We start from the raw sequence: 20,420 nt of genomic DNA on the forward strand, positions 1-20,420 counted from the left end.
TTTTCCTTTGGGCCTCATGGTCTCTTCCTTCTCTGCCCGTTCACAGACAAGGTACCAGAGGGCATACCTAGAATGGACGGGCTACACGGCTTTCTTTGTTGGCATCCTAGTCCAGCAAATAGCAGATCTGATCATCAGGAAAACGCGGAGGAATTCCATCTTCCAACAGGGTCCCTTCAGGTACTGCCTGTGCCCGGCCTCCTGGCGCAGCCCTGGGCCTGCCGTGCGAGGATGACGATGATTTGTTTTTCACAAGACCGAGTTCTGGCCACACCTGTAACCCCAGAGGCATTGACTCTTCTGGCGGCTGGGTGTACGATCATGAAGCCACAAGAATCCCAAGTCTGTCTGCTTTTGCGTGTCTTGCAGAAATAAAGTCATCTGGGTGGGGATCGCCTCACAGATCGTCATTGGGCTGGTCCTCTCCTATGGCCTTGGAAGTGTCACAGCCTTGAGTTTCACCATGCTTAGGTGAGTTTACCGTCAGCAGCATGGAGGAAAGAGCCAGCCTCTGCGTTGAGCTGTCACAACCTAAATAAACCTGAGGATTCCCAGGTTTCCAGGTTCCTCCCCCAAGTCTTTTCAAAAGACGTCAGACTGATCCCATGCTCTATGAGGCCAAAGCTTTGATCTGCATTTTCCACAAGTGGAAATGGGTTTTCTAGACCTCACCAACCCGCCTTCATCCTCATCCAACAGGTTGCTTCAAAGGCAGACATTGCTTCTGGCAGTCACAGTGCGGGTTAAACCAGGAGCTTTCCAGCTTTGTGTTGTGGGACCTCGTGGATTTGTTGTTCTTTGCAGTAAAGCAGGACAAATGAACGAGAAGCCCCATTCCCATTGGGCAGGGTTGGGCTATTCCTGTGGATGAGTCAGGGCTCACCCTCCACCCCTCTGCTTCCAGGGCTCAGTACTGGTTTGTGGCTGTGCCGCACGCCATCCTGATCTGGGTGTATGACGAGGTGCGGAAGCTCTTCATCAGGCTCTACCCTGGAAGTGAGTAGCCTATGATTTTAGAGGCTCTGTTTACCCACTTCAACAGACTCTCCATTTCTGATGTGCTTTTTTCTACCTCTACAGGCTGGTGGGATAAGAACATGTATTATTAAGACCACCTCACTTCCTATGTCTCACAGTGGCACGTTGGGGCGCACCTGTTCATCTTCTGACCATTTGCTGGGAGATTCCTCTGAAGGGCAGACATTGTCAAAATTCAACAAGAGGAAATTTTCATGCAGAAAGCTGTATGCAGGATACTCACTGACGTTTTGCATTTTAAAACTGAAATTGAACTCTTTATATAGGATCTTCTCTTCTATCTCCATCTCCTTGTTAAAAAAATATGTACATTTTGAGGTAATGGTACAGGGAAGAATGTGTTTATATGTATATGAAGCTCCTTGATGTTAATAGTCTTGTGTAACCCAGGCATCTACTGGGGCCTGCCTTGAGCTCTAGCTAGGATTGCTCAGAACTCCTTTCCACACCCTATTAAAGGCCCCATGACCTCCCTAAGATTTCTGCGAATCCCCCCTGAGAAGCTGTGTTTTCATGGTCTCCTTGCTCAAAAAAGGCCAACTCACCCAAGGGTCTGCAGGAGATGGAAGTGGCGGCAGGTTTACATCACAGCCGCAAGCATGACCTCAGCTTTGACTCGTTTGACTCTGAGACGTCCTTCTTGAAGGCCCTTGCCACCTGGCTGTGACAGTTTCCCTGGCCATGTCACCCCGTCCCACCTCTGGTCACCTCTCCCGCCCTTTAGACCCATGTCGCCCTCCACCCCTACGTCAGCTCCTCCAAAACAGCTCCCAGTTCATTTTGCATATCCTAACTCAAAATGCTCAGCTAATCCGAGGGGCTTTCTTCACCAGGATTCAACCCTAGCAGAGAGCTGTTGTGGTTTCGATAGTAATATTTCTTGTAAATCAGTTGTCAGGTGCTCTCCAGCAATGACGTTTTGTCAGTCATGTTTCATGTTTTAACTTAGGTATATTCATGTGTGACACACCCATGTTGACAGGCCCGGAAAGGTTTCATTTTTAAGTAAAAGATGTTTTATAAACCCAGGTTTAATTGTGGTGTTCTAATTGATTCATATTTTTCTTTTTTTTTTTTTTTTGAGACGGAGTCTCGCTCTGTAGCCCAGGCTGGAGTGCAGTGGCCAGATCTCAGCTCACTGCAAGCTCCGCCTCCCGGGTTCACGCCATTCTCCTGCCTCAGCCTCCCGAGTAGCTGGGACTACAGGCGCCCGCCACCTCGCCCGGCTATTTTTTTGTATTTCTTAGTAGAGACGGGGTTTCACCGTGTTAGCCAGGATGGTCTCGATCTCCTGACCTCGTGATCCGCCCGTCTCGGCCTCCCAAAGTGCTGGGATTACAGGCTTGAGCCGCCGCGCCCGGCCGATTCATATTTTTCTAGAATGAAGAGCATAGGACAAAAATAGTAAGATATGATTTCTTATTTTCTTTTCCTTGCTCCTTCTGGTCATTTTACTTATCTGTGGAAGATCTGGAAATGTAGGATTTTTCTTTTTTTTTTTTTTTGAGACGGAGTCTCGCTGTGTCTCCCAGGCTGGAGTGCAGTGGCGTGATCTCGGCTCACTGCAAGCTCGGCCTCCCGGGTTCACGCCATTCTCCCGCCTCAGCCTCCCAAGTAGCTGGAACTACAGGCGCCGCCACCTCGCCCGGCTAGTTTTTTGTATTTTTTAGTAGAGACGGGGTTTCACCCTGTTAGCCAGGATAGTCTCGATCTCCTGACCTCGTGATCCGCCCGTCTCGGCCTCCCAAAGTGCTGGGATTACAGGCTTGAGCCACCGCGCCCGGCCAGGATTTTTCTTTTGAACTCTTCCTCATGGACCCAGGGCTCCAGCCGGGGCCTCTGATGTGCCCACAATTCTTGGTCGGACGCCTGTGGGAGGGCCCGTTTTTCCGCAGCAGCACTCGAGAGAAGGGTTCCACAGCCTTTCCCTCAACCGCACACCTCGCACTAACTGATTTGACAGAACCTGAGAATTATGTTTGGTTAAACTTTCCTCATCCAGTGGCCTGCCCCGTCACCTCTCTCCATTATAGTCTTTCACTCGGGGGCATCTGGAGCTGATGGCTCTCGGGTGGCATCGGTGGGACAGGAAAAGGCAGCCCTAGAGTCACCATGCTCTTGGGGTCACATGTAGGAGCAGGAAAGAGGGAAGGAGACTATCCTTATAACTTTATGTATGTAGATTCCAGTGTGTATTGTGTGCAGCCATGTAAGCTGAAATAACGTTGCTGTCCTCTGGAGATTTGTCATCTATGTTCAACCACAATTATCATGGGACTAATCTATCAGTAGTTCCAATGAACTGGAAACGCTTCCCAGAATGGTTTGGGCAGTGTGGTCATGGCTTTCTCATTCCAGTCTCAACAAGGCAGCTAATGCTTTCTAGACTTCAGCTAAGAATAGCTTGACCTTACTTACTCTTTCCTGACAGGCCACCCGAGTGCTCGTGGCTGCAACGCTTGGCAGCTCTTGGTCCTGCCAATGCCAGCAGGACAAGGCCATCAATTTAGCACAAAGCTGCAAGGTTTAACTTGGGGTTGGATTGGGGTTGAACGGAGTTGACTTGGAATTAGAAGCCTCTTCATAGCAGGAACTGTGTATGAAATAACGTTCATAATTGTGCTTATTTACTCTCGCAAAAGGTGACACTCAAATAAACAAATAACTAACTTAAGAAATCCCGGAAGAGACACTACTATATCGAGTAACTTTCTTAAGTTCGAGACAGAAAAAGGCAATAAAATCCCATTTCAGGGGTGTTTTTGGAAGAACTATTTAATTGACCAACTGAAGCCTAGATAGCTTTTATTATAGGAAAAAAGTGATGTCAATTTAAATCTAATTGATGTGGTAGAGTATCTCAGAGACCTAAACATGACGCTGAATTCCTAGAGTCTTTGTTTTTTAAAACAATCTATTTTATTCTGATTATAAAATTGCAGCTCTAAATGAGCTATTTTCTTAAATAAAACATTTAGAATAAATGAGATTAAAAATAAATTAAAATCACCCTGAATCTCACTATGTAGTCATATACCTAAATGAAAGAGTAATTATTTCTTTGGAGTTTTTCCATGCATATATTTATTTTTAGGTAAAATTAAATGAAGTTTTCAATTCTGCCTTTTTTATTTAACATCAAAAACCTGGGGTTAATGACTGCACAGTATTCTAGATTGAGAGTGCTTTCGCTGACTCTACCTGCACTGTGAGATAGCTCATTAATTTCCTGCTAGGCATCCTTCTCAAAAAGGCTGCATCTTATTCTCAATATTGTACCACACATCTCCGTTTTATACAAGATTCCTCAAATTGGAATTAAGGCATTCAGAGCATTGTTAAGGCTCTGGCTACACACTGCCTAATTTATCTTTAGCTAAGCTATATCAGTTTACACCCCCCCCCCCCAGCAATAGAAAAAGAATATTTATCTGGCCTATCATTAAGCTATGAACTCTCAGTCAACCATAGAGCTTTTTATAATTCAACAAAGATGTAGGAAGTGCTCCTGTATGGCTCCAGAACACAGCCCGGAACAAGATGGATCATGGAGCCAGGACACCAGTAGAGGGGCGAAAAGAAAATACAAATTGTGATAAGGTCTTGAAAAGGCATAATGGGGCTTAGAAAACCGGGTGATAGGATTGAGGGTGGTCAGCTAAGTCCTTTTAAATAGGGCAAAGTCCTTTTTGTTGTTGTTGAGACAGAGTCTCGCACTGTAGCCCAGGCTGGAGTGCAGTGGCACAATCTTGGCTCACTGCAACCTCTGCCTCCTGGATTCAAGTGATTCTCCAGCCTTGGCCTCCCCAGTAGCTGGGACTACAGGCACCCACCACCACACCTGGCTAATTTTTGTATTTTTAGTAGAGACAGGGTCTCATCATGTTAGCCGGGCTGGTCTTGAACTCCTGACCTCAGGTGATCCGTCCACCTCGGCCTTCCAAAGTGCTAAGATTACAGGCGTGAGCCACCATGCCCGGCCCAGCAAAGTCCTTTTTGAGGAGATGAATGCAAAGAAGCAGACAGAATGACAGGAAAAGGGAACGGCATGAGCAAAAGCTCTGAGAGGTCAGAGGGACCTAGAAGGAACACATAGCCAGGGAAGACTGGGGAACGGGGACCTGGAGGGACAGGCAAGAATCTCACCCTAGAGGGGCTCAGAGACCAAATGAAGGAGGTTGGATTTAATTTCAAAACAAGCTATTAGGCCTGGTGCAGTGGCTCACACCTTTAATCTCAGCACTTTGGGAGGCTGAGGCAGGAGGATCACTTGAGACCAGGAGTCTGAGACCAGCCTGGGCAACATAGGGAGACCCCATCTCTACAAAAACAAACAAATAAGCTATTGAAGACAATAAAAGTGGTGTCCTGATCCAGTTGACGTGTTCCAAAGTGATCCAGATCATTTTGGCTTCTGTGTAGAGGATGGAAGGCAGACCAGGCTGTGGTAACTGGTGAGTGTACCTTCAACCAGATACACACACTCAATGGAGGAGTTTCTTAAGGGGGATTGCCTCTAGGTGACTCGAGACATGTATGTTCAACTCAGGCTCCTAGAAAGGCTCACAACCACCCTGACTGCCCACATCACAATCGAGACAGACAGTGGAGATGCTCAGGCAGGTGTCATCTCACCAGGAGCCTAGAACAAGACATAGGTCTCATTGCACACGGGCTGTACTCCTTAAGAGCCTGGACAGGTGCTTCTGACTCTACGAAGATCATGAGTTCTCCACATTTGTTCATTCTGCTATCATCATTCCACTAGTGGCATCTAATGTCTCTTAAAAAGACAGTGGCAATCACTGATATTTATTAAGTATCTATTATGTTCTGGGTTCCTAACAGCATGATCTTATTAAGGCTCACAACGGCCCCGTCAGCTGTGGCATCAGCCATGCTTTACACTCAGGAAGCTAAGCCTAGAGGCCCACTGACTTCCTGGCACTGTGACCTCTCCTGCCCACTAAGAGGCTCCACTGTAGAATCTGGAAGGTGGTTAAGGGAGAGTTTGCCCTTCAGTGGAAAATAGATGCCTCTAGAGCATAGCCTGCAGGTGTTGAGTTCTATCTTCCAGCGCTGCAGGTTATGGATAACTGAGAGCAAGGCAAAGTATTTCTACAGATATGCAAATGAATCCTATCCGGAGGAGTGAAGACCTTTCCTCCCCAGAAAAGCCAGTTTTGCTTCCTTTGCACCATCAACCAACATTCCTCATTCCAGATAAACGCGTCCCTCTTTGCTCCTTTCAGTAGATGGTAACAACTGCCTAGTTTCCTATTTAAGTGGCGAGCTTTTCAAAAAATCTTTAATATGTGTTCACTTTTATATCTGTATGAAAAAATTATCCTCACGCAATGAACAGAGGAAGAAAAGCACAATTCCCTCCTCATTTAGGGTCCTTCTCAGCCCCTCCGTGAAGTCAGGCACCCAGCCAGCCCGAGCTCCTGAACCCCCGCCTGCTCCAGGGCCATTCTGCTATCGTGCAGGGATGCTGTTTTTTCCTGCTTCAGACCAGTTCTCTCAGCAAGTTCTTTCTTCCCCGGCTCCATTCCTACTTTTCCACCCTCCCCTCTGACATACCAGAACCCAGCTTGCGGGATTTTATCTTCTTGGTCCAGAGGTTCTAAGATAAAGTTAACTGGAAATTTAAGGTAAAAGCCTGAAAGGAATAGAAGCTGCCCTCCTCAGACTTGCTGTGCAGGTAAATTGAGATTCGGTGGAGTGAAGCATTTCAATGCAAGAGTTTATTTGCAGTTTGGGGGATTTATTTTTTTCTAATTTTTTTTTACATTTTCTATTTACATAAAGGGATTTCTTCCACTCCACCTGCCCCCGCCGCCTCTGCTTTCAATCTTTTTTTCTTTTCTTTTTTCTTTCTTTTTTTTTTCTTTTTCTTTTTCTTTTTTTTTTTTTTTTTTTTTTTTTTTTTTTTTTTTTTTTTTGAGACAGAGTCTCGCTCAGTTACCCAGGCTGGAGTGCCAGAGTGAGTGCAATGGTGCAATCTCAGCTGCAACTTCTGCCTCCCAGGTTCAAGCAGTTCTCCTGCCTCAGCCTTCTGAGTAGCTGGGACTACAAGTGCACTCCATCACGCTCAGCTAATTTTTGTAGAAATGGAGTTTGGCCATATTGCCCAGGCTGGTCTTGAACTCCTGGGCTCAAGTGATCCACCCACCTTGGCCTCCCAAAGTGCTGGGACTACAGGTGTGAGCCACCACCCCCAACCACTTTCACTGTTTCAAGTGAAGCACCTGCTGCGAACACAGCACAGTGCAGATCAATGCTGTGCTGGTCTGAGAGGACGAAATGATGCAATAGGGAAGACCAGGCATGTCTACAAATAAACTGTCAACCAGGGGCAGGATTTGGCCCAGGTCTTGAGAGGTATACAGTGCTGTGTGTGTCCAGGGAGACCATCTTTGGTTGGCAACAGTGGAGGATGCCAGGAGGCAAGGCACCCAACTCAGCCTTGAGAAGTAGGGTTCCAATTGCAGAGGTGAAGCAGAGGAAGGGGCAGGGGCCAAAGATGTGCCCAGGTGAGTCACAGCCATGTCCCTGTGAGCCAGCTCCCTCCAGGACAAAGTCAATGTGGGCAGAGACCCCATGGCCTGGGTCTAGCATTCCACCTGGTATTCCTAGGGGGGCTGCAGTATCCATTGACCAAACCCCTACAGACAGAAATAAGATTGCCTGTGGGAGGAGAACTCTAATCAGCCCATCAAGGGCTACGGTAGAGATCTGCAGAAAGCCACCTTACACACGAGCCAGGATGCTAAAGGCTGTCCATAAGGAGGGGCTTACGTAGCGATAGAAAAGGATGCCCTTCCTAGCAGCATGGATGCAGCTGAAACCATTACCTTAAGCAAATTAATGCAAAAACAGAAAATCAAATACCGCATGCTCTCACTTCCAAGTAGCAGCTAAACACTGGGTACCCTTGAACACAAAGATGAGAGCAACAGACACTGGAGACTCCAAACGCGGGTGGAGGGAGGGAGGAAGGGAGGCAGGTATAGAATAGCTACCTACTGAGCACTGTTTACCCCTTGGGGAACCGGATCATTAGAAACCCAAACTTCAGCACCGTGAAATAGATCCATGTAACAAACCTGCACATCTGAACCTAACATAAAAATAAAAAATAAATTAAAAAAAAGAAGAAAAGGGCCCATCTGTAGCAGAGACCAAGAAAAGCGCCAGGCCCTGAGTCCCTGGTGTGCCCCCGAACCCTTGGCACGGGAGGGGCCTGGTCCTGCTGAGGCGTGAGGATGGCATCCCAGGCAGACCTGGGCTTAATTTGGGAACCGGGTGTCAGGACACAAAGCCACATCTGCTGACTCTAACTCCGCACTGACCTGCCAACCTTCTGACTTGTGACGCAACAGGGCAGGGGCGGGGAGGAGGCCGGCTGGGGATGTGAGGACCTGGGCAATGTCACCGAGACTGTATGACTGCACCTAGTCACAGTGGAATCAGCCTCTGTGAGCCATGAACGCCCCGGAGGCCACGGCCCAGCAGACCCCGGCATGGAGAGGCAGGGCTAGTGCTGGCCTGCCGCACGGCCGTAGGGTACGGGGACGCAGGGGGTAGAGTACACCAAGAAAGCCATGGGGTTCTGGGTAAGCTGGAGTTGTGAGGGACGTATGATAGGATTCGGCTTGTGCTGGGAGATCCTGAGGAGGGTCTCAGGAAGCAAGAGCCAGGGATGGATTGGGTGCCATTGGGAAGTGAGGGCAAACTGGGGATCAGGTGAAGGAGGACAGAGCTGTCACGTTTTCTCAGGGGAAACTCGCCTCCTCTAACCACCACCCATTGAACCCGCTTCTACAAGGGCAAGTCTAGCAAATTGCTTTAATCTTCAGACACTAAAACCCAGTGCTTGGACTATCTCAAGGACGGCTGCATCCCTGTTTGTCTCTAAAAGGCTGTATTTTACCACCAAAAATGGAAGACTTAGGGCAACAGGACAAATTTGTGTCATCTTTCCCTTGCAATTAGACTGGAGTCTCCAGAAGCTAGCAGCCATTCCATTTGTATTATACATTAATTCATCTAGCTCCTTCATAAGCAGTAATAAACTTCTTCACATATTGCATTATCAGAGAGAAGCCACTGTAGCCACTCTGTGAAAATAGAATAGACCCCACCCAAAATTTGGTTCAGATGTCAAGACTATTGATGCCACACACACACACACCAAGAAGATATTAAAAGGTTTATTATTTACATAATGACATTTCTCCCAAGGTGGTTCCCAAGCAGCTCCAAAAATGGCTTGAGAGAGGAGGGAGAGAAGAGTGGCATGGGGTTTTTAAAGAGGGGTCCGAAAGAGAGAACATCCAGGCATTCTTATCACCTTGCCCAGATGTGGGGCAATTCACAGGTGAGGAGAATGAATCTCAGAAAGGGAAAGGAAGGGTTGATGCTTAAAAGCTGTTAGCAGCAGACATCAAAAAAAAATGGAGTGAGGCTGGCCATGGTGGCTCACACCTATAATCCTAGCACTTTGGGAGGCTGAGGCAGGCAGATCACTGGAGGCCAGGAGTTTGAGACCAGCCCGGACAACATAGCGAAACCCCATCTCTATTAAAAATACCAAATAATTAGCCAGACGTGGTGGCACGTGTGTGTAATCCCAGCTACTCGGGAGGCTAAGACACGAGCATTGCTTGAACTTGAGAGGCGGAAGTTGCAGTGAACTGAGATCGCGCCACTGTACTCCAGCCTAGGCAATGGAGTCAGACTCTATCTAGAAAAAGAAAAAAAAAATAGTCAGACTCTATTACACAGGGCATGTCTGAGTTCAGTATGCTCAGTGAGAGAAGAGGACAAGTGTAAAGAAACTACAGTACAGGTTACAGAGCCCCTGTGACGTGCCCAGAATCATGCTAGGCACTCACTGTAGGGCCTTCCATGGTGCTTATTATTTGCCAGACACTCTTCAAAGCACTTTGATACATATTAACTCATTTAATTCTCACAACAACCTTAAGAGGTGGGTACTATACAGTCGGCCCTCCGAATCCATGGATTACACCAACTGGGGATTGAAAGTATTTGGAAAAAAATATGGATGGCAGGGCGCAGTGGCTCACGCCTGTAATCCCAGCACTTTGAGATGCCCAGATGGGCGGATCACTTGAGGTCAGGAGTTTGAGACCAGCCTGGCCAACATGGCGAAACCCTGTCTCTACTAAAACACAAAAATTAGCTGGGCGTGCTGGTAGGCGCCTATAATCCCAGCTATTTGGGAGGCTGAGGCAAGAGAATCACTTGGAACCAGGAGGCAGAGGCTGCAATGAGCCAAGATTGTGCCACTGCACTCCAGTCTGGGCAACTGAGTGAGACTCCATCTTAGGGAAAAAAAAAAAGAAAAGAAAAGAAAAAAAAGGATGGTTTGCATCTGTACTGAATATATAGACTATTTTTCCTTGTCATTACTCCTTAAACAATACAGTACAACAACTATTTACATAGCTTTTATATTGCATGAGTTATTATGAGTAATCTAGAGGTTATTTAATGTATATGAGAGGATGTGTGTAGGTTATATGCAAATACACCATTTTACATCAGGGACTTAAGCATCAGTGGATTTTGGTATCCAGGGGGAGTCCTAGAACCAATTGCCCACGAATACTGAGGGACAACTATATGATCAACGCATCTTGCAGATTAGAACACTGGGATGTAGAGAGGCTAAGTTGCCCAGGCACGCAAAATTAGCTTCAAGCAGCAAAGTCAGGAATCAAGCCTGATCAGCCTGACTCCGAAGTCTGTAATCTTAGTTATTGTGTGATACCATCTCTGATAAACAGGAGCTTAGTTAATGCCTAGGAAATCCAAAAATATTTAGCCTTTTTAACGCGGTGAAACCCCATCTCTACTAAAAAAAAAAAATACAAAAAAATTAGCTGGGGGTGGTGGTGGGCACCTGTAGTCCCTGCTACTCAGGAGGCTGAAGCAGGAGAATAGCGGGAACCCGGGAGGCGGAGCTTGCAGGGAGCCGAGATCCATCTCCATTGGAATCATAACCAGGGTTGGCGAACTGCATGGAATGCACATCCAACTAGAGAATGAGAGGGTAGGAGGGCGTACAGGACAGACAGTGGCAGCCAAAAACTGCCGTGATGAGACCATGAGAGCTGAGATGGGACTTTGCTTCAGGATCTGTATAACTTCTTATTCTACTTTGACGCTGGAAGGAGGGATGGAGAGTCTTCCCACCGCAGAGGAGGCCAGATCAGAGTTTGGCCACGCAGGAGGAGCAGCTGCAGGTGTGCGGACACCGCCCCCCGCTACCCCCCCGCCCCGTCCCCGCTCCCCCACCCCTGCAGACTCCACCCCAGCCAGGTGCTTGTGGTAGCTCCCAGGAAATACCCTGGGGCCAGCATTCAGCAGCCAGCGGCAGGCCCCATCAGTGACTAACATGGGTCCGTTCTGTGGCCATCTAAAACAACAGGCTGCATTTAGCTCTTAAAAGTCAGCCCCTGGCCGGGGGCAGTGGCTCACTGCGCCTGTAATCCCAGCACTTTGGGAGGCCGAGGTGGGCGGATCACGAGGTCAGGAGATGGAGACAATCCTGGCTAACACGGTGAAACCCCGTCTCTACTATAAAAACACAAAAAATTAGCCGGGCGTGGTGGCGGCACCTGTAGTCCCAGCTATTCGGAAGGCTGAGGTGGGAGAATGGTGTGAACCCGGGAGGCGGAGCTTGCAGTGAGCCGAGATTGCGCCACTGCACTCCAGCCTGGGAGACAGAGCGAGACTCCTTCTCAAAAAAAAAAAAAAAAAAAAGTCAGCCCCTCCCAGCTACTGGAGAGGCTGAAGCAGCAGTATTACTTGAAACCAAGAGCTGGAGACCGGCCTGGGCGACATAGGGAGATTCAGACTCCAAAAAAAAAAAAAAAAAAAAAAAAAGAAAAAAGAAAAACATTCGTTTAGTGTGGGTCTGGCGCCCTCTGGTGTTTTTGTTTGTTTGTTTGTTTTTTATTCTACTTTATGTTCTAGGGTACATGTTCACAACTTGCAAGTTTGTTACATAGGTATACATGTGCCATATTGGTGTGATGCACCCATTAACTCGTCATTTACATTAGGTATATCTCCTAATGCTATCCCTTCCCCCTCCCCACAACAGGCCCCGGTGTGTGATGTTCCCCACCCTGTGTCCAAGTGTTCTCATTGTTCAATTCCCACTTATGAGTGAGAACCTGTGGTGTTTGGTTTTCTGTTCTTGCCATAGTTTGCTGAGAATGATGGTTTCCAGCTTCATCCATGTCCCTACAAAGTATATGAACTAATCCTTTTTTATGGCTGCATAGTATTCCATGGTATATATGTACCACATTTTCTTAATCCAGTCAGTCACTGATGGACATTTGGGTTGGTTCCAAGTCTTTGCTATTGTGAATAGTGCCGCAATAAACATATGTGTGCATGTGTCTTTATAGCAGCATGATTTATATAATCCTTTGGGTATATCCCCAGTAATGGGATGGCTGGGTCAAATGGTATTTCTAGTTCTAGATCCTTGAAGAATTGCCACACTGTCTTCCACAAGGTTGAATTAGTTTATAGTCCCACCAACAGTGTAAAAGTGTTACTATTTCTCCACATCCTCTCCAGTACCTGTTGTTTCCTGATTTTTTAATGATTGCCATTCTAACTGGTGTGCGATGGTATCTCATTGTGGTTTAGATTTGCATTTCTCTGATGGCGAGTGATGATGAGCATTTTTTCATGTGTTTGTTGGCTGCATAAATGTCTTCTTTCAAGAAGTGTCTGTTCATATCCTTTGCTCACTTTTTGATGGGGTTGTTTGATTTTTTCTTGTAAATTTGTTTGAGTTCTTTGTAGGATCTGGATATTAGCCATTTGTCAGATGAGTAGACTGCAAAAATTTTCTCCCATTCTGTAGGTTGCCTGTTCACTCTGATGGTAGTTTCTTTTGCTGTGCAGAAGCTCTTTAGTTTAATTAGATACCATTTGTCAATTTTGGCTTTTGTTGCCATTGCTTTTGGCGTTTTAGACACGAAGTCCTTGCCCATGCCTATGTCCTGAATGGTATTGCCTAGGTTTTCTTCTAGGGTTTCTATGTTTTAGGTCTAACATTTAAGTCTCTAATCCATCTTGAATTAATTTTTGTATAAGGTGTGAGGAAGGGATCCAGTTTCAGCTTTCTACATATGGCTAGCCAATTTCCCCAGCAACTTTTATTAAATAGGGAATCCTTTCCCCATTTCATGTTTTTGTCGGGTTTGTCAAAGATCAGATGGTTGTAGATCTGTGGTATTATTCCTGAGGGCTCTATTCTGTTCCATTCGTCTATATCTCTGTTTTGGTACCAGTACCATGCTGTTTTGGTTACTGTAGCCTTGTAGTATAGTTTGAAGTCAAGCAGCATGATGCCTCCAGCTTTGTTCTTTTGACTTAGGATTGTCTTGGCAATACGGGCTCTTTTTTGGTTCCATATGAACTTTAAAGCAGTTTTTTCCAATTCTGTGAAGAAAGTCATTGGTAGCTTGATGGGAATGGCATTGAATCTATAAATTACCTTGGGCAGTATGGCCGTTTTCACAATATTGATTCTTCTTATCCATGAGCATGGAATGTTCTTCCATTTGTTTGTGTCCTCTTTTATTTCATTGAGCAGTAGTTTGTAGTTCTCCTTGAAGAGGTCCTTCACATCCCTGTTAGTTGGATTCCTAGGTATTTTATTCTCTTCGAAGCAATCATGAATGGGAGTTCATTCATGATTTGGCTCTGTGTTTGTCTATTATTGGTATATAAGAATGCTTGTGATTTTTACACATTGATTTTGTATCCTGAGACTTTGCTGAAGTTGCTTATCAGCTTAAGGAAATTTTGGGCTGAGATGATGGGGTTTTTTAATATACAATCATGTCATCTGCAAACAGGGACAATTTGACTTCTTTTACTAATTGAATACCCTTTATTTCTTTCTCTTGCCTGATTGCCCTGGCCAGAACTTCCAATACTATGTTGAATAGGAGTGGTGAGAGAGGGCATCCCTGTCTTGTGCCAGTTTTCAAACGGAATGCTTCCACTTTTTGCCCATTCAGTATGACATTGGTTGTGGGTTTGTCATAAATAGCTCTTATTATTTTGAGATACGTCCCATCAATACCTAGTTTATTGAGAGATTTTAGCATGAAGGGCTGTTGAATTTTGTCAAAGGCCTTTTCTGCATCTATTGAGACAATCATGTGGTTTTTGTCTTTGGTTCTGTTTATATGCTGGATTACGTTTATTGATTTGCATATGTTGAACCAGCCTTGCATATGTTGAACCAGCCTTGCATCCCATGGATGAAGCCCACTTGATCATGGTGGATAAGCTTTTTGATGTGCTGCTGCATTCAGTTTGCCAGTATTTTATTGAGGATTTTTGCATTGATGTTTATCAGGGATACTGGTCTGAAATTCTCTTTTTTTGTTGTGTCTTTGCCAGGCTTTGGTATCAGGATGATGTTGGCCTCCTAAAATGAGTTAGGGAGGATTTCCTCTTTTTCTATTGATTGGAATAGTTTCAGAAGGAACGGTACCAGCTCCTCCTTGTACCTCTGGTAGAATTCGGCTGGAATCCGTCTGGTCCTGGACTATTTTTGGTTGATACACATTAATTATTGCCTCAATTTCAGAGCCTGTTATTGGTCTATTCAGGGATTCAACTTCTTCCTGGTTTAGTTTTGGGAGAGTGTATGTGTCCAGGAATTTATCAGTTTCTTCTAGATTTTCTAGTTTATTTGCGTAGAGGTGTTTATAGTATTCTCTGATGGTAGTTTGTATTTCTGTAGGGTCGGTGGTGATATTGCCTTTATCATTTTTTATTGCATCTATCTGATTCTTCTCTCTTTTCTTCTTTATTAGTCTTCTAGTGGTCTATCAATTTTGTTGATCTTTTCAAAAAACCAGCTCCTGGATTCATTGATTTTTTGGAGGGTTTTTTGTGTCTCTGTCTCCTTCAGTTCTGCTCTGATCTTAGTTATTTCTTGCCTTCTGCTAGCTTTTGAATGTGTTTGCTCTTGCTTCTCTAGTTCTTTTAATTGTGATGTTAGGGTGTCAATTTTAGATCTTTCCTGCTTTCTTTTGTGGGCATTTGGTGCTATAAATTTCCCTCTACACACTGCTTTAAATGTGTCCCAGAGATTCTGGTATGTTGTATCTTTGTTCTCATTGGTTTCAAAGAACATCTTTATTTCCGCCTTCATTTCATTATGTACCCAGTAGTCATTCTGGAGCAGCTTGTTCAGTTTCCATGTAGTTGAGCGGTTTTGATTGACTTTCTTAGTCCTGAGTTCTAGTTTGATGGCACTGTGGTCTGAGAGACAGTTTGTTATAATTTCTGTTCTTTTACATTTGCTGGGGAGTGCTTTACTTCCAACTGTGTGGTCAGTTTTGGAATAAGTGTGATGTAGTGCTGAGAAGAATGTATATTCTGTTGATTTGGGGTGGAGAGTTCTGTAGATGTACATTAGGTCCGATTGGTGCGGAGTTGAGTTCATTTCCTGGATATCCTTGTTAACTTTCTGTTTCGTTGATCTGTCTAATGTTGACAGTGGGGTGTTAAAGTCTCCCATTATTATTGTGTGGGAGTCTAAGTCTCTTTGTAAGTCTCTAAGGACTTGCTTTATGACTCTGGGTGCTCCTGTATTGGGTGCATATATATTTAGGATAGTTAGCTCTTTTTATTGAATCAATCCTTTTACCATTACATAATGGCCTTCTTTGTCTCTTTTGATCTCTGTTGGTTTAAAGTCTGTTTTATCAGAGACTAGGATTGCAACCCCTGCCTTTTCTTTCTTTTTTTTTTTTTTTGAGAGGGAGTCTCGCTCTGTCGCCCAGGCTGGGATGCAGTGGCGGGATCTCAGCTCACTGCAAGCTCCGCCTCCCGGGTTTACGCCATTCTCCTGCCTCAGCCTCCCGAGTAGCTGGGACTACAGGCGCCCGCCACCTCGCCCGGCTAGTTATTTTTTTGTATTTTTTAGTTGAGATGGGGTTTCACCTTGTTAGCCAGGATGGTCTCGATCTCCTGACCTCGTGATCCGCCCGTCTCGGCCTCCCAAAGTGCTGGGATTACAGGCTTGAGCCACCGCGCCCGGCCAACCCCTGCCTTTTCTTGTTTTCCATTTGCTTGGTAGATCTTCCTCCATCCCTTTATTTTGAGCCTATGTGGGTCTCTGCAAATGAGATGGGTCTCCTGAATACAGTATACTGATGGGTCTTGACTGTTTATCCAATTTGCCAGTTAGTGTCTTTTAATTGGACCATTTAGCCCATTTACATTTAAGGTTAATATTGTTATGTGTGAACTTGATCCAGTTCTCCCGGGAGACCAGGCCATGGCCCACAGCCCGGGCACTTCCAGGCACAGCTCCGGATGCCAAGTCCACCTGGACCCCGACTGAGATTAGAGAAGCCTGGAGAGGTGCGGGGGTGCGCAGGGAGCATGGGCTGTGGTCGCCATGGTGCCTGTTGGTCTTGTGGAGATGGATGCTCCTCCGGGTCAATCTCTGCCTTCTGGGGGTTGCCCTCAGTGTCGCTGCTGAAGAGGCCTCCGTCCTCCTGGTCCTTGCTGTGCGGGTCCCACGTCACTGCGTTCTCCTTGAGGTGCCGGCGGGCGTTGGTGAAGCTGGTGGAGACTGGCGTGAGGGTCATCATGGGCAGGGAAGGGTCTTCTCCTTCCTGAATTTGGAAAGCCAGGCCAAGGCCCTCGTTCTCTCCCAGAGAGCTGCGCTCCCTCCTGCGCGTGGGGAGAGCAGGGAGGCGGGGACAGGAGACCTGAGCCCCTGGGCGCCTCTCCCACGTGTCCCCCAGTCCCAACACTGGACCTCTTCAGGTTCCTCGCAGAGAGAGGCCTCGTTCCCAGGCCGGGTGCGCCGCGCAGCGGTGAAAGCCGCCTTCGCAGCCCGCAGGCGACCAATGGGTGCCGTTGGCTTTCGCCCGGAGGAGGGGACGGGCGTGGGGGCACTGGCTGCGGCGGAGCGCGGCGGGGTAGCGGTGGGGGTCGTGCGGTGGTTATGGAGGGGGTCCATCCGCCAGCCCTGGGCTCTGGGCGAGCTGCGGAGACCGGAGTTTTTCCCCAGCACGGAGCCGCGCAGGCCGGCGACCCCGCCCCAGGGCTCTACTGCTGGGACAGCGCCCGCGGCGCCGCTCCCGCCCCTCTTCAGCGCAGTCTGCGCCTCTCGCTGGGCCCCGCCAGCTCGCAGTGCGCGTTTATGCTGCGGTAAACGCACTGAAGGAACGCACAGCTTATCTCATAGGGTTTTGAACTGATTTTCGGTACGCCAGCTGGGGTGTGCTTTGCCCAATTCCGATCCTGTTTCCAGAGAACACAGGGGCTTAGACAATCTGTTATCTTCGCGTCCTGCCTTCCTTTTGGCGCCAGAACATCCTAGAGATCAGGGGCCTCTCCCATGCCCTGGAACCATCCTCTCACTGTGCTGCTCTTCCTTGGTGCCCACAATAGAGCTCCCGAAGGCAGGCCTGGATCAGGGGCGACTGGGGCCCTGAAGTGAGATGGAGCAAGGCAGAGCGACCCTCGGGAGAGGGGCATGGGGCGGCCCTGTGCTTTAGACTCAGTACCCTGTGGCTTGAGGAGGTGACACTGTGTCGACGTGCGGGTGAAGGGAGGACGGCTGAAGGTACATGCGGTCCCCGGGACCTCACAAACTCCGCTGACGCGGGTCACACCGGCGCGCACGCACAGCAGGGGCCTTAGCTACGGCGGGGCGAGGCGGGGCGAGGCGGGGCGAGGCGCCCTGCGGCAGACAGGCGCGCTCCCTTCTGGGCGAGCAGGTGCGAGGCGCGCGCCATGGACCGGCCCTTAGCTGAGTTTCGGTTTGCGCGCAAACTGCCTGCCTGGCGGCCCAACGCAGCGTTTCCAGCCGGGACGCACAAACCTCGGGAGAGAAGGTGGAAGCCGCAGCGACTCTAAAGGCAGCCCCCGGCTGACTAAAGCTGTTCTTGGTACGGAAACCGAGGCCCCAGGGCCCTACCCAGCCTGATTCAGGTGAAAGGAGGGAAGCCTCGGCCGGGTACCGGCGTCGGAGCCACTGTCGGACCTGGCCCTGCTGCCGGGGCGGGTCTGCTGGGCCTCCCTCCCGCTCCGGGCTAGACCTGATGTCTCCTGCCTCTCGCGTCCGCACTGATCTGGGCTTTAACATTTTCTTTCCAGCCCGCGAACCACGCAGCTCTGGATTCCAGGCAGGAAGCGAGGGTCAGGGTCCCGAAAGAAAGCACCCCTGTCCTTGAATTATTCACCCCGAATGGAATTATCATGACACCCTGTGGCTTTGGGAAACCTCTCCACAACCAAGTGGAGCCACAGCCCTCGGCTAACGAGGGTAGAAGGTGGAATTAGATACTGATCAAAAGTGGCAGTAATTAAGGCTTCGTTTGATTTACATCTGGGGCACATGCGGCTCGTAGCCCAGATAGCCGGTGACTTAGAAATGGGTTTGAATAGAAAATCTACAAAAGTGTGTTAGCTGTAACTGCCGGTGGTGGCAGAAGCTTGTTCAAGACAAAAACAACAACAAAAAGGATTTAGTGTAGCCTTTTCACACGTAATTTAATTATTTTGGTAATCTCTTATTTTGCAGATTTAATTTGCATCCTTTTGTGTTTTCATTTGGTTTTAACTCACGAGTAAAATGGTAAGGTGACTTGCAGTGAGACTGAAATGTCTACGTGGAGATACAGGACAAAACATATCAAGGGATAAGTGTTTTGCAACAATCTGTGCCAAGGGTTTGTTCCTCACAAGTGTAATAAGAACTAAAAGGTTTTTATTTTTTATTTTATTTTATTTATTTATTTATTTATTTTTTTTTGAGACAGAGTCTCACTCTGTCGCCCAGGCTGGAGCGCAACGAATGGCGTGATCTTGGCCCACTGCAACCTCTGCCTTCCAGGTCCAAGCAATTCTCCTGCCTCAGCCTCCTGAGTAGCTGGGAGGTACACACTAGGTAGTGTGCCACCATGCCCAGCTAATTTTTTTGTTCTTTTTAAATAGAAACAGGGTTTCACCATGTTGGCCAGGCTGGTCTTGAACTCCTGACCTCAAGTGATCCACCCGCCTCAGCCTCCCAAAGTGCTGGGATTATGGGTATGAGCCACTGCGCCCAGCCAAGATTACTTTTAAAATCGTTTTTTTTTTTTTTTTTTTTTTTTTTTTTTTTTTGAGACTGGGTCTCACTCTGTCATTCAGGCTGGAGGGCTGTGGTGTGATCTCGGCTCACTGCAACCTCCCCTCCCGGGTTCAAGCAATTCTCCTACCTCAGCTTCCCAAGTAGCTGGGACTACAGGTGTGTACCACCAAACACAGCTGGTCTAGAACTTTCTGAGTAAAACAATTGCTTAAGATTTTAGAATCAATTTCCCTTATTCTTTTTCTCTTTGCAGTTAAAAAACAATGTCTAACCCACGCAATGAGCTTTTGACTATATACCTCATTTCAAAAGGAATATGAGATCATTGAGTTGGACCCAGAGAAACTGAACTCAGAGAAAACTTCCATTATCGAGAACCCAAAAGCTGATGGCCAGACAAAAGGATGAGAGGAAATGCTGGACCTCCAGTTTGTTATTAATTGCTCTTTTTTGTTTTGTTTTTTTATTGAGGTGGAGTCTCTCTCTTTCACCTAGGCTGGAGTGCAGTGGTGCAATGTTGGCTCACTGCAACCTCTGCTGTCCAGGTTCAAATGATTCTTGTGCCTCAGCCTCCCGAGTAGCTAGGACTACAGGCGTGTGACACCACGCCCAGGTAGTTTTTTTCTATTTTTGGTAGAGACGGGGTTTCACCATGTTGGTCAGGCTGGTCTCAAACTCCTTACCTTAGGTGATCCACCTGCCTTGGCCTCCCGAAGTCACCGTGCCTGGCCAATTGCTCTGTTTTTCATAAGGGACTCTGCCTTAAGCTCATTTTCATTGACCTATCATTTCTGGTTTTGCTCTGGTGTGAAAATTCTCATTAATTTTTTTCTTCAGATTATCTCTAGTTCAGAAAAAATAAAATTATAAAATATAATTTATAATTCATGTGACATAATTTTGATGGCATACTGTGGCCTGTCAGAGATTTCTTTAACATTCCTTTTTGTTTGTTTAGTTTTGGCTTTTGGTTTAAAGAGTTTGTTGAAACATGATTTGTATACTATAGAATTTATCTTTTAACATACAGTTCAAAGATTATTAGTAAATTTACTGAGTCATGCAACCATCACTACAGTCCAACTTTAGAACATTTTCATCACTCCAAGAAGATGCGTCATGCCCATTAGCAGTCACTACACATTTCCAGCCCCAGCCCTATGCAAACATTAATCTACTTTCTGTCTCTATACATTTGTGTATTCCA

The 20,420-nt window shown here is 47.0% G+C and overlaps 1 protein-coding gene across 1 annotated transcript in view; it reads left to right on the plus strand.

The window, feature by feature from the left end:
- Positions 1-2,087, plus strand: part of ATP12A (ATPase H+/K+ transporting non-gastric alpha2 subunit) — a 33,284-nt gene extending 31,197 nt beyond the window's left edge. The window contains exons 20-23 of the mRNA XM_050767089.1: positions 47-180; positions 370-471; positions 905-996; positions 1,081-2,087. Of these exons, the coding sequence (XP_050623046.1) occupies positions 47-180; positions 370-471; positions 905-996; positions 1,081-1,109 (357 nt within the window). The 3' untranslated portion in view covers positions 1,110-2,087. The remainder of the gene's footprint in view (positions 1-46; positions 181-369; positions 472-904; positions 997-1,080) is intronic.
- The last annotated feature ends 18,333 nt before the right edge of the window (positions 2,088-20,420 follow it).

This window comes from Macaca thibetana, chromosome 17 (assembly GCF_024542745.1).
Source record: "Macaca thibetana thibetana isolate TM-01 chromosome 17, ASM2454274v1, whole genome shotgun sequence".
In the NCBI taxonomy this organism is placed as follows: Eukaryota; Metazoa; Chordata; class Mammalia; order Primates; family Cercopithecidae; genus Macaca; species Macaca thibetana.